Source organism: Knufia obscura (genome assembly GCF_036327395.1).
Source record: "Knufia obscura strain CCFEE 5817 isolate CBS 148926 chromosome Unknown scaffold_9, whole genome shotgun sequence".
Taxonomy (NCBI): Eukaryota; Fungi; Ascomycota; class Eurotiomycetes; order Chaetothyriales; family Trichomeriaceae; genus Knufia; species Knufia obscura.
In genome coordinates, this window is record NW_027042695.1 from 1,281,886 (window position 1) to 1,294,307 (window position 12,422).

A 12,422-nucleotide genomic window follows, 5' to 3' on the forward strand; every position below is an offset into this window, starting at 1 on the left:
TTCAGCTTAAAGAGAGTGCGGAGCAAGAAATGATGGATATTCGAAACTGCTTGCAATATCGGGTCTGCTATGGGTAATACCTAGCATGCAACATGCAACAGAATGTAATATGTACAACAGCCTGAGCTTGAAAGAAGAGGTACGTACTACCCCGGAAAAGGTCCCCGGATCCTCTTCCCATGCGCTAGATGATGTCACCTCCGATTGTCCTATGTCCTCCCGCTCCTCCATTGACCTCAAGCATAGTTGAAGTTGTTTCTGCACAACGGACAACTACTCGAATTCGAGCTCTTGAACCACCTGAACAAACACACGCCGTGGAACATGTTCTTGCATGTCCCGCATTTCTTGTTTGGAGTCTGCATGTCCGTTCCAATAATGCTGTAGCAAATCGCACATTCGCTTTGTCCTTTCAGTGCGCCCTGCACGTTCCGTCTAAATGCAATAAGACCTTCTATGATGCTGCCGCTGCTGAAAATGATGATCTGGAAAGTCCGAAGCCAGGATTGCCAGTTTTTCTCGGAGACGCCGACACGGTTGCGAGAGGTAACGACGGGGGATTCAAGTGGATAGGCCGAAGGGAGAGATATAGACAAAGAGATTGGCGGTGATTCAGGATCGACTTGTATTGACGCGACGACTTCCGAGCCACGAGGCGACGCCTTGATCTCGACAGGCCGATCGTCTTTGTCCTGGGAAGAAGACCAATCGGTCACTGTAGCAAGGGAGGTTGACACGATCAGAGGCGTCATGTGCTTCTGCGTCCAGCTCTCAAGCGGTGTTTTGATTCTGTTCTTCTGTTGTAAAAACCAGTCTTTCACCAAGCCTGGTACATAGGAGAGGCAGAGAAAGTACAGATGCACACTAAGCCATTGGACATCGTGATCATAGGAATCTGACATGTCGAGGTCATAATCTGTGATATCGAACCTAGAGGCATCGACAGGTCTTCCAGAAGTGATACGGAGCTTTTCCATGAGAAAGTCCAACAAACCATCGGCACAGCCATTTGCCTTAAGATTGGCAGTGTATGCTTCTCGTAGTTTGTAGGATGCCTTTGGGTAGTGGTCGAAAACAATTTTCCAGCTGAGCAGGTAACGTTGAGGATCTGCTGTGTCTGCGATGAGTTGCAGGAGCTCGTCAGGTAGCTGAGCAACCTTTTGATCAAGTGCCAAATCAACCGACAACTGCTCTTGCTTCTGAGGAATGGTACGGTGCTGGATGTCATATGCGGCTCGCCTGACCGCGGGTAGACCTGATCCTAGCAGTGCAAAGAGATCAATGCTGTCCGGTACAACGACTCCCGTAAGTTGTCGGCGCAGCAGTTCGGCTGTGATCGATCGAGGTTGGTCAACTTCTGCCGACATGGTGCTGAGCGCCTGCAGACAGTGAGACAGACCAGCGTCGATGTTGGACTTGTTGGTAGACAACGCTTCTTGAAGATCATCGTTGACCTCTTCTGCTTTCAATGCTCGTCGTAGCCGGGCGTATGCGAGGAGAGACGAATGGAGTATTGCCACGTCGTCACTAGCCAGGAACTCCCAGATGTCGACCAGTGATGAGACCAGCGTCTCCCAATGTTCTCCGTAAATGTCTTGAACGAAAGGTATGACCTGTGATGCAAGAACAAAACATTCGGACAACGTCTTTGGCCCATCTGCTTCGTCCTTGAGGTACTTGGCAATGTTCTTGAACAGAAAAACGAGCCGCTGCTGTTGCACCTTTTCGAGCACAGTCGGGTCAATTCGAAGAAGGATGTTGAGCTGCACGATGCGTGTGAAATGCGAAGGTCTCTGCGTGATGTCAGAGATCAGCTCATTCACAACTCTGACTCCTGCTTGAGTCGCCAAAAGAGATTCGGCGTCTGCAGCCAGAAGCGCCGAGCTCTGCAGGATGTTCTCCGACTTGTAGATCTTCTGTAGCTCTTCTTCGTATTCTTGCGAGACTACTTTTGGCTGGCGGTTAACGACATTGCCGACGACGTTGAGGAAAGCGAGAGCGCCAAGATAATCTTCTCTACTGGTGCCGTCGATTTGATGTCCTTTTGCTAGCCAGTACTGCATGAACCCTTCGTCGTCTCGTAATGCTTCGAGCAGTTGGGAGCCTTCGGAGAGCACGTCTGCAGCAGCACTCAGTACTTCATCTGTAGAGCCGAGCCAGATATCGTTGGCCGAGTCCAACGTGACCTTCTCGTTGACAAGCTGTAGCGCAATTGGCAAGTACTGATAGAGCGCTTCGTTTCGTGGTCCGACTGAAGGAGCCAGTTTGTCCTTGTTGGCAATGAGGACTTTCGTTACGAAGAAGACAATTCTGAACAGTAGCGAGAAGTCTTCAGCATCTCGCACGACGCTCGTATTTGGGTTCCGGTTTGGTTCAACGTCCCAGATAGCTCCACGGAGAGGACTCGTAATGGCCAAGCTGGATTGTGTAGGTGAGCTGAAATGTGGTTTTAGTGCTGCTAACCAATCTTGCTCATCGGGTAGGAGCTCTTGTGTCTCGACAGTATTCGCGCTTTTGAGACCAAGATCGGTCAGGGTCAAGATGGAGAGTGCATCGCCTGTTCCGCTCAGCTGTTGCCTGATTATAGGTATCGAGCTCGTGGTCACGTCTCCTCGTGCATTGAGTGCCGTGGTCAGGGCGTTCGCTCTATCGGACAAGGAAGCATCGGGCGAGTCAGCGAGCATGAGAAGCTTAGAGGATAACTGTGGTGCGAAGTCTGAGCTGGACAGATCTCTTGCCAGTGCATGCTGCGAAAGAATGGTCTCCAGCATACTAAGAGCATTCAGCTGGCTGTCTTCCGCGCTAACGAGCGCAGTCAGTCGTGATAAAACCTCTCGCTTCACTTCATGATCTTGGAGGCTCGGGTTCGCAAGCACTGAAACAACATAGGCGCGACTTGTCTCGGATTCAAAACTGCCAATCTTGTCGAGGATGGAACTTTGGACACGTTCGCTTTCGAGCTGTGACTGTGAGACATTGCGCAGAAAGCACTCGGTGCCGCGAACAATATTTGGTGACTGCGATGGTGATTGCAGCAAGGCAAGACCAACAGGCTTTTCGAGATGCAGAGAGAGTGATACCAGCTGCTCACAAGATGGCCCATCGAGTAGCTTTGGGAGGTCGTTCACCACAAATTGCAGGAGTGCATCGTCGTCGGTGTACCCTTTCACAGCAATATCGTCGACAATGCTCGCAGCACCATAAGGCTTCCCATTTCTTGACTTCAATAAATCCAGTGCTGCGTGCAGCAAGGCAATGCTGAATTTTTGTGTTTCTGGTTCTGTACCAGCGGCTCTTTGCAAACCTAGAAGCCGCCTGCCCTGAGCTGCCACAGCATCTTGGGATGTCCTGAAGTCTTTCGATGATTCTGGCAACGATAGCCTCATCTTCTCGATCGTGCTATCAGTGGCTGAGGACCACGCCTTTTCGTAGATGCCGTTGCTTTCACTCAAAATCGCCTCCGCAGCAGCAACGGCAGTCTTCTCAGCCCGGCCACCTATCCTCCATTTGTCATCAGCAGACCTGTTGACGTAGCTCAGAATGATTGGGATCATATTTTGCTCAATGAAGGAATCGCGCTTGTCCTCGGAAGTCATTTGATCACACAACCATGAGCACACTTCAATGTAGCTGTGCCAGGCGGCATCAACGTGTATTCTTTCGTTGAGGACACCGGATCGGAATGCCTCAGCCAAGTCGTGAGCATCCCGGATATTATCCACGTGTGCTCGCGACGGGATGATTTGAACGAGCCGAGCAAGCAAACTCCAGACATCCTGCGGCCCGTTCTGCGAGCCCTGCCGTAAGTATTGTAACAATCTCTTGGATGCAGCAGTCTTTGCAGTATAATCGGTTGTCCATACCGTGGGGCGCATTTCGGTCAGTTTGCACAAAGCTTGTGCATATGCTCGCGAGGATCCCATCTGGCTCTTACTGAGGGCTTTGTAGAGGAAGCTTGTGCTCAGGACGGTCCAATCTAGGGTTTCTGTGTTTCTGGAGAGTGCCGTGAGCAGCAAGTTGCAGACTGCATTTCTCAGATATGAATCTTCGTGATGTGCAAAGTCCCATAGCTTCTTCTCTTGCAGGATCTCCACCTTGGCCAGTCCATCTGTGATCAGCTGGCTGAGAAGTCGTATGCCTGTTCCAACAATCCGGACATATTTGTGCTCGGCTTCGTCAGGACTCGTGGTTCGCTCGTCGCTGAGGGTGTTCGCTGTCTGATACAACAGAGCATCTTCTATACGTTCGTAGATAGCGTCCTTGTAAAGCTTCCATAACGCCCCTCTCTTCTCTGGCGTTGTGAAGGACCTGTCGAGAGCATCCGAGGCTGCTTTCGCTACAGACTTGTCGCTGTCAAATGTACCGGCGAGCCATGATGGTACAAGCTTTGGCAGCAACGGTGCTATCTTCTTGCCAGCATTGACGGTCAGCTGTCCTTGCAAGGCGTGAGCATTTCTTCGGACGATCTGTGAGTTATCGATTGATGTTCTCGGGTAGAGGTCACTCCACGCTGTCAGCACTGCGATATCTGTGTTCTCTTTCAAGCTGTCCAAAAGCTCATCAAGTGCCTTTGCTTTTGTAGTGCTATCTTTCTTTCCTAAATTCTTCAATGCAACCACTACATTTGGTTCAGAGATCTGATTGAGATCCGGTTGCTCGGCGACGTAGGATAAGGGCGATGCAGAGGTCTGGAAGGTGCCGAAGCCCCCCAGATTCGAAGCCACCCGCGCACTGGACGCTTGTGACTTGAATTTTCTGCTCATCGCGACTGAGGTTGAGATTATTGCACACAGCGCAGGAGTGACTTCCTCCCCAAAATTACATGGGATCGCACCAGAAATATACTACTACTATGACGCACAGGCTGCAGCCCCACTAGAGATCTGGCGGCGGCGGGAACCACAGATCCCCGAGGAGGTTTGCATACGGCATCTGCCATGACTTCTCACAGTACTTCAATAAGTTAGAGCGTGAAGAAGCAGGTAGAGTTGGAGAGGGGCAGACAACAGTGAATCATGTCGAATTAGTGGCTGGCGAGGGTTGAGCGGTTTCAAAGTATGTCTCCCGTCGATGGAGGAAGATGTAGCTGTTTCAATACACCTAGTAAGCTGGGCTCCGGTCTCAAAGAGGGTCAGTAATGTCCAATTTCAGGCACGACGACGCTTACGAAAAGAAGGTTACTCTTCCCTCGCACTGCGAATTATTTGGAAGTGTCGTTAACTCCTGTTGCTCCGACCGAGCCATGCAGAGCGTGTGACTGGCTAATGAGGCGCTCTAACCCATTCGATTTCCAAATAAATCAACGAGGCAAGGAGTACTCGCTCAGGTCCGAAGTCTTGACCCAATCTTGCATCAGCTTCGTGTCACGCCTGATGTGACAACATCGCGGATTGCTTCGGCGGACGATTTCACGTGAAGCGAATTGCGAGTCAAAGCTCAAGGCAGCCAAATGTACAGACGACGAAGACAGCTACAAAAGGCCCTGGGTAGCCGAGACACTTGACAGATCACATTCGTCTCGAATTATATACGTCCAAGCAATCCTCGACCCAGTACAGAAGCCGCATACTCTTGGTGCTATCACACAATCAACCTGCAAACATGGTTGCTCAGAAACCTACCATAGTCCTTATACCAGGAGCTTGGCATTACCCGCAATGCTTTGACCTACTCGTCGACCGTCTTCACGAGCTTAACTATGAAACAAGACAAATAAAGCTCAAATCTGTCGTCACACCAGACGAATCTAGGACTAGAAGTCACCAAGAGGATGTCGTTGTCACACGAGAGGCGATTGACCCATTGATTGAACAAGGCAAGGAGGTCATTGTACTGGGCCACTCCTATGGCGGCAGGGTTGTCTCGGAAGCGGCGTTAGGACTTGGAAAGCAGGGCAGCAAACAAGGTGGCGTTGTGCATCTAATTTATTGTTGTGCTTTTGTGATTGAGAACGGTGAATCAATCTTCAGCCTCATGCAAAACCCAACACTCGCTGCAGGCTTGCCATCACACTTCGCCGCCGTCGAGGAAGACGGGGTCACTCTTCGGGTATTGGAAGAGCATGCCATTGACACTTTTTACCACGATCTCGAACCAGTTTTGGCGCAGAAGATGGTCGACAACCTCGGGCTTCATTCTTTTCTGGCATTCAAGAGCTCACAGGAACACTGCGCTCATCGGGAGATCCCGACCACGTACATTCTGTGCGAACAGGACAGGGCAATCTTTCCTTTTGTGCAACAGCATATGATTGAAGCTGGTGACATAAAAGATGTGGTCAAGCTGAATGCTTCACATAGCCCTTTCCTGTCTATGCCTGACGAGGTCGTTGGAATCATAAACAGGATTGCAGAACAGAAGGAGAATGCACAAAGCTAGGAGTACCCAAGTCTAGCCTCTTCCGGGCTACAATAGCCCAGCACACATCTTGCGCATTCAAGGTCTCTACAACCTGATCTCCTCTTCCGAAGGTAAAAACTTTGCCTTCCTGATATGTGGCCCATCCCTTAACGCATCCCTTCGTACTAGCGAAATCGAGAATATAATCTTCTATCGCCTTACTAACCGTAAACTCCCTTAAAGTATAGTAGCTATTAGACGCTATACTCGGCTAGCGTGAGTTAGCGCTGGCTAAGCTTTCGGGTAATCTTTACCTTAACACCTCATCCGCGAGGACCTGCAAACGCAGCAGAGGATCTCACTTTATTTGTGCACGCGCCGACCGCCACGTCTACTCCTAAGGACCTGCCATCACTAACCTTCGCCCCGCCTACCATCTTGTCGGTCAATACACTATCATCACAAGACGAGGACGACCGTCAAGATGAGGTTCATGATTGATGATCTGGAAGTGCTCTTCCCGTACCCTCGAATCTACCCCGAGCAACATGCATACATGTCAGATCTCAAGAGGACTCTTGACAGCGGTGGGCACTGCGTCTTGGAAATGCCCTCAGGGACCGGCAAGACAGTCTCACTGCTCTCATTGATCGTCGCATACCAGATGCACATGCCAGAGAAACGCAAGCTGATCTACTGCTCACGTACCATGTCCGAGATCGAGAAAGCCCTCGCAGAACTCAAGGCCTTGATGAAGTATCGAACAAAAGAGCTTGGCTACACTGAAGAGTTCCGAGGTCTTGGTCTGACATCTCGAAAGAACTTGTGTCTACACCCTTCAGTGAAGCGGGAAAAGAGTGGTTCAGTCGTCGATGCTCGATGTCGAAGCTTGACCGCCGGCTTCGTCAAGGAGAAGAAAGAACGCGGCGAAGATGTAGACGTGTGTATCTATCATGAAAATCTCGATTTACTTGATCCTTCGAATCTCATTCCTCCTGGCGTCTTCACCTTGGACAATCTACTCCAATACGGCGAAGCTCACAAACAATGTCCCTACTTTTCTGCAAGAAGAATGATGCCTTGGTGCAATGTCATTATTTACTCATATCACTACCTCCTCGACCCTAAGATTGCAGACCGTGTGTCCAAGGAACTGTCGAAAGACTGCATAGTTGTCTTTGACGAAGCTCACAACATAGACAACGTCTGCATTGAATCGTTATCCATCGACCTTACCGAGGACTCTCTGCGAAAGGCGACGAGAGGAGCGGCAAATCTCGAGCGGAAGATTGAGGACATGAAGGTTAACGACGAACAGAAGTTGCAGGATGAATACCAGAAACTCGTACAAGGCTTGCAAGACGCGGATACAGCACGGGCGGAAGAGCAATTCATGTCAAATCCAGTTCTGCCGGATGATCTACTGAAAGAGGCGGTGCCTGGCAACATCAGGAGGGCAGAACACTTTGTCGCCTTCTTGAAGCGCTTTATCGAATACCTCAAAACACGAATGAAAGTGCTACATGTCATCCAGGAGACGCCTCCCTCCTTCCTCGGCCATCTCAAAGAATACACCTTCATCGAGCGCAAACCCCTCCGCTTCTGCGCAGAAAGACTGACCTCCCTCGTCCGCACCCTCGAACTCACAAACATCGAAGACTACCAGCCTCTTCAAGAAGTAGCAACCTTTGCGACACTATTAGCAACCTATGATACCGGATTCCTCCTCATCCTCGAACCTTACGAAACAGAAACAGCGCAAGTACCCAATCCGATCCTTCACTTGACGTGTCTCGACGCAGCAATAGCCATCAAGCCTGTCTTCGAGCGCTTCTCCTCCGTTGTCATCACATCTGGTACCATATCACCGCTGGATATGTACCCCAAAATGCTGGCCTTCGATGCCGTGGTGCAAGAGTCATACTCCATGTCTCTGAGCCGCAAGTCGTTCTTACCGCTTATCGTGACGAAAGGCAGCGACCAGACAACCATAACCTCTGGCTTCCAAGTCCGATCCGACCCAAATGTGGTTCGCAATTACGGCAACCTCCTCTACGAATTCGCGAAATTGACGCCGGACGGACTGGTCGTGTTCTTCCCATCTTATCTCTACATGGAGATGATCATCAGTATGTGGCAGGCCATGGGCGTGCTAGACCGGATATGGCAGTACAAGCTGCTCCTCGTGGAGACGCCAGACGCTCAAGAGACAAGTCTTGCGCTCGAGACATACCGAACGGCATGTGAGAACGGCAAAGGTGCCTGCTTACTATGTGTCGCGAGAGGAAAGGTCTCCGAGGGTATCGATTTCGATCACCACTTCGGTCGGACGGTGTTGTGTATGGGTGCGCCATTCCAATATACCGAGTCGAGGATATTGAAGGCGAGACTGGAGTTTCTGAGGGAGAACTACCACATCAAAGAGCAGGACTTTTTGTCTTTCGATGCGATGAGACACGCAGCGCAGTGTCTAGGCCGCGTACTTCGAGGGAAAGACGACTACGGAATCATGGTCCTCGCCGACCGACGATTCCAGAAGAAGAGGGGACAACTACCGAAATGGATTGGAAACATGATTCCGGACTCGCAGACCGCGCTGTCGACTGATGCGGCCGTGGGCATGGCGAAGAAGTTCTTGCGGGATGTAGCGCAGCCGTTGAATACAGTCTGGAACGAGCGGGAGGCAAAAACGGAGAAGGACTTGCTGGCGAAGGATAGTTGGAGTCCCAAGGATCTGGAGATGCATCAGAAGTTCATGAGGATGAAGAAGGCGGAAGGTGGAGGGGATGAGGGGAGGGAGATGGCGGGTGCGATGGACTATTTGCCTACGGAGAGGTATGTGGAGGTTCAAGGCATCAGCGGTGGGCCGGTGAGGCATATTGAGGCGAATGGACATGTGCAGGAGGGGACTGTTGGGGATGATTTTGATGAGGAGGGTTTTGACGATGCTGCGCTTTTGGAGGCGGCGGAACAGGGAATGGACACGAGTTGAGCAGGCATTGCGTCTGAGGCTGGCGTTAGGCAGGCAAAGGCGCTGTAGGCAAGCAGTTTACTCAGATACCACGACAATGCGCCATCTAGTATGAATTTTCATTTCTTTTGACCGTGAATTCCTGCCGGATCTGTACGCTTGGTCATTCATTGGTATTGCTGTTCGCTCTTCTCTCATATCGCTGGCTAGTAGACTGACGCAGGGGTTCCCCAGAAACTCCTCACAAATGGCACGACCGAATATGTCCTCGGTCTTTGTGCCCAGGAGGTCCCAAACAGCTGCTTGCCGCACTTCCAGACCGTTGCCAGGCGATCGTCTCGGGGGCTAAACTCTAGGATTGGTGGATCGATCAGATGTGGCGGAATATGGAGGCTAAAGCTTTTCTCTTGCTGTGATGTGGAGGACGTACGCGGCGTGGTCGAGGTATCCTGCTTGCGTGCCAGATTCTACTGCTGTTTGCTTTTCATCTGGCATGATGTCGCCTATTGCTGCGGTTTCAGATACCCCTCTTGGTACTTCGTGCGTCGACCGCAAAGCTTCCTCGTTCACCTTCGAGAGTGGTGTGGCTTGGGAGTTGATATTTTCGACTTGTTCCCACCGTGCTGCTCATTCCAGCTTGTCCAAATGCTCCAACCTCGTCAACACAACCTGCTTGCTCGTCTCTTCAATCTCTCCAGCAAGGAACACCTCATCTAATATCGCATAAACCTTGTAAAAGTTGAAAACCAGATCCAGCTCGCATACATTCCCAAAGAACTGATCCAGCACCTCCACGAAGAAGTGGATTGCTTCGAGGTAGGCTAGCTCATTATCGTTCGCGTCGACGCAGACACAGAAGAAGAGACCTGCATAGCGGCGGTAGACGATCTTTGTGGAGGAGAGGTTCTGGCGGACGAGGTCGCGGGAGCCGTGGGAGGAGTTGCCGGAGGGTGCGGAGCGGAACTCGACGAAGTTGGATTGGTATTTCTGGTCGCGGGGGGCTATGAGGCGGTGGACCTGGGGGGTTGTGTTAGACGGGTTTTGGGTGGGAGGAGGAGGTTGCTTGCTTCGCCTTTCAGCTTTACTTTTTCTATAGTGTTGTTAGCAGGAGACTCGGTGCATGGGAGGGGATATGATAGGACCTTCATCAGTGTAAGGCGCGTACCACTTCGCCAGTCGTGTCTTGCCTTGTCGGTTCTGAATCAGAATGAATGAGAGGACCATCTTGAGTTGAGCGGTGTTCAGCGGGACTTCAGCCGCATATTCGGGACTCTCGAGATTGTTTCACACGTCCAACGATTTGACCGATTTGTGTAGAGTCGGCCGAAGAGAAAACTCGACTGGCCGAGAGACTGTGACAATGCGCGGTCAGTGGAGGAGCAGGGGGGTTCGGGGGTGAGTGCGGATGCGGGCTTATCGATAAGGGAGGAACCACCGGAACACGGTTGAGCAACCACAACCACTGCACAAACAAAGCTCTTTCCTGGTAATCCATTGCAAAAAGCACCATTCTCGATTACCCCTTAACCTACTTCAGTGCCATGTCCCTTTGTAGGCTTAACCACAGCGAACACCTGAAGTCGTTCGTGGTCTCAGCTGGTCCGGTGTGATCTCGCGACAAGGCGCGCGAGCTTAACGACAGTCTACAAACGTCCGCCGCTACATAGCTGCGATGCTACTACTGGTTACTGGTCGATTCTCATGTCGACAGGGACAAGCCACATGCACTGCCGACCGAATCACCATGTTACTTGGAAGATCCCAGACACAAGGCTCGAGGGCATCCTTGCTTGCGTGTTGTTGCGTTTGACCACATACACTCCGGGAGCGACTTCTCGGTGACCGTGCTGACTGTATAGCTTCTGGTTTCTCGTATTGCTTTCTTGCACTTGTCCCTCAGCCGCAGCCGGGTGTGCGCCTCGGCTTCACTTTAGCAGTCACCGCTTGATGCACTTGGATCGACGGCTTTGCTCGATCCGGAGATCACGATTCCCAGCCTCCGTCTAACTCATGAACTTAGCTTGAACTTCGGCTTCATGATTCTAGTGCCACTGCACGGGCTGGTCTAAATATTGAGTCGTTTGAACTTCCGTCTTTGAAGGCATTCATTCTAGCTCGGCGATGCTCGACCGAAGCTGACCGGTGCCCTCCTCGGTGCCCCCCTCGGTACCCCAATTGCTTCCTTTCAGAGTCTCAACCTGGTGCATCGGCTGGCGATGCTGCTCTAGGAGCTGTTTGACATGCCTCAAGCTCCGGCATCTTTAAGAAAGCTTGATATTCAGTCAGACAAATGGCAAGAAGACTATCAAGGGCCCAACAGCCAGACACAGCTTATGTGTCGGTTGACGGGCGCCGTTCGTCGCGAAGCCTGGGTCTCGCTTCCATCGTGTCAGTACGTATCGCTCGCCACAATGCTGGCTTCACAAGAGGGGCAAATGGAAGCAGGGTAAGTACCTAGCTTCGATGAAACACCCGGAAGCACATCTTCGCGGTCTCTGCACCCACAAAGCTATCAGGTGGATACTCAAGCGGAATGGGAGATTTGAGGGCGACGAGACTGTCAACCCGAGGTATATTTGCTACGTGTGGGAGGCTCGACCAACCGGATGGTTTTTCACGGCCACAAAAAGAAGAAAGGTCTGATGTTCTCCTACAACCTTCTTGCTTTGTCAGAAGAGAACGCACCGCCATACCCGACGGGGAACAAAAGAGATCCGCCGCGGTAGCATTCGCATGGAACGTAGTACGCCCTCCCTAGACACTTTTCAAGCTGAAGCAAAGCCGACTGGGGCCATTTCAGGGACGTAAAATTCGAATCGCATTTGCAACATTCTATGGCGGGGCTGAGGTTTAGCTACAGTATTAATGATGTGTGAGTGACTGCGATGTATAGCGCTGAATACGACTTTGCCTGATGAAATCGAGACTCGAGAGTGAAGTTATGGATATAGGAGCCTCAAATTATTAGTGGTCTGCAAGAGCATCGTTGAACTTTATTCAACCAAGAATTTGCCGTTGCAGTCTTACACTTTTTCTGAATTTGAACCTCTGCCTTCGCCTATATGACGGAGGAAATATATAGAAGAACGTTCTTCGTGAGATGCAAGAGATA

The 12,422-nt window shown here is 51.1% G+C and overlaps 4 protein-coding genes across 4 annotated transcripts; 2 read left to right on the forward strand and 2 right to left on the reverse strand.

Moving 5' to 3' along the window:
- Nucleotides 1-236: 236 nt before the first annotated feature.
- PMZ80_007809 (uncharacterized protein) lies at nt 237-4,763 on the reverse strand (the record flags this gene model as incomplete). The annotated part of the gene is made up of 1 exon (XM_064876215.1): nt 237-4,763. One exon carries the CDS (start codon nt 4,761-4,763, stop codon nt 237-239), a length of 4,527 nt encoding a protein of 1,508 aa, XP_064728479.1.
- Nucleotides 4,764-5,601: 838 nt separating this feature from the next.
- On the forward strand, nt 5,602-6,378 carry PMZ80_007810 (uncharacterized protein; the record flags this gene model as incomplete). Its single annotated transcript, XM_064876216.1, has 1 exon — nt 5,602-6,378. The coding sequence occupies one exon, from the start codon at nt 5,602-5,604 to the stop codon at nt 6,376-6,378; it is 777 nt and encodes a 258-aa protein (XP_064728480.1).
- A 445-nt stretch (nt 6,379-6,823) lies between these two features.
- RAD3 (TFIIH/NER complex ATP-dependent 5'-3' DNA helicase subunit) lies at nt 6,824-9,331 on the forward strand (the record flags this gene model as incomplete). The annotated part of the gene is made up of 1 exon (XM_064876217.1): nt 6,824-9,331. One exon carries the CDS (start codon nt 6,824-6,826, stop codon nt 9,329-9,331), a length of 2,508 nt encoding a protein of 835 aa, XP_064728481.1.
- Nucleotides 9,332-9,937: 606 nt separating this feature from the next.
- aps2 (AP-2 complex subunit sigma) lies at nt 9,938-10,534 on the reverse strand (the record flags this gene model as incomplete). Its single annotated transcript, XM_064876218.1, has 2 exons — nt 9,938-10,400; nt 10,479-10,534. The coding sequence occupies 2 exons, from the start codon at nt 10,532-10,534 to the stop codon at nt 9,938-9,940; spliced, it is 519 nt and encodes a 172-aa protein (XP_064728482.1).
- Between the last annotated feature and the right edge of the window lie 1,888 nt (nt 10,535-12,422).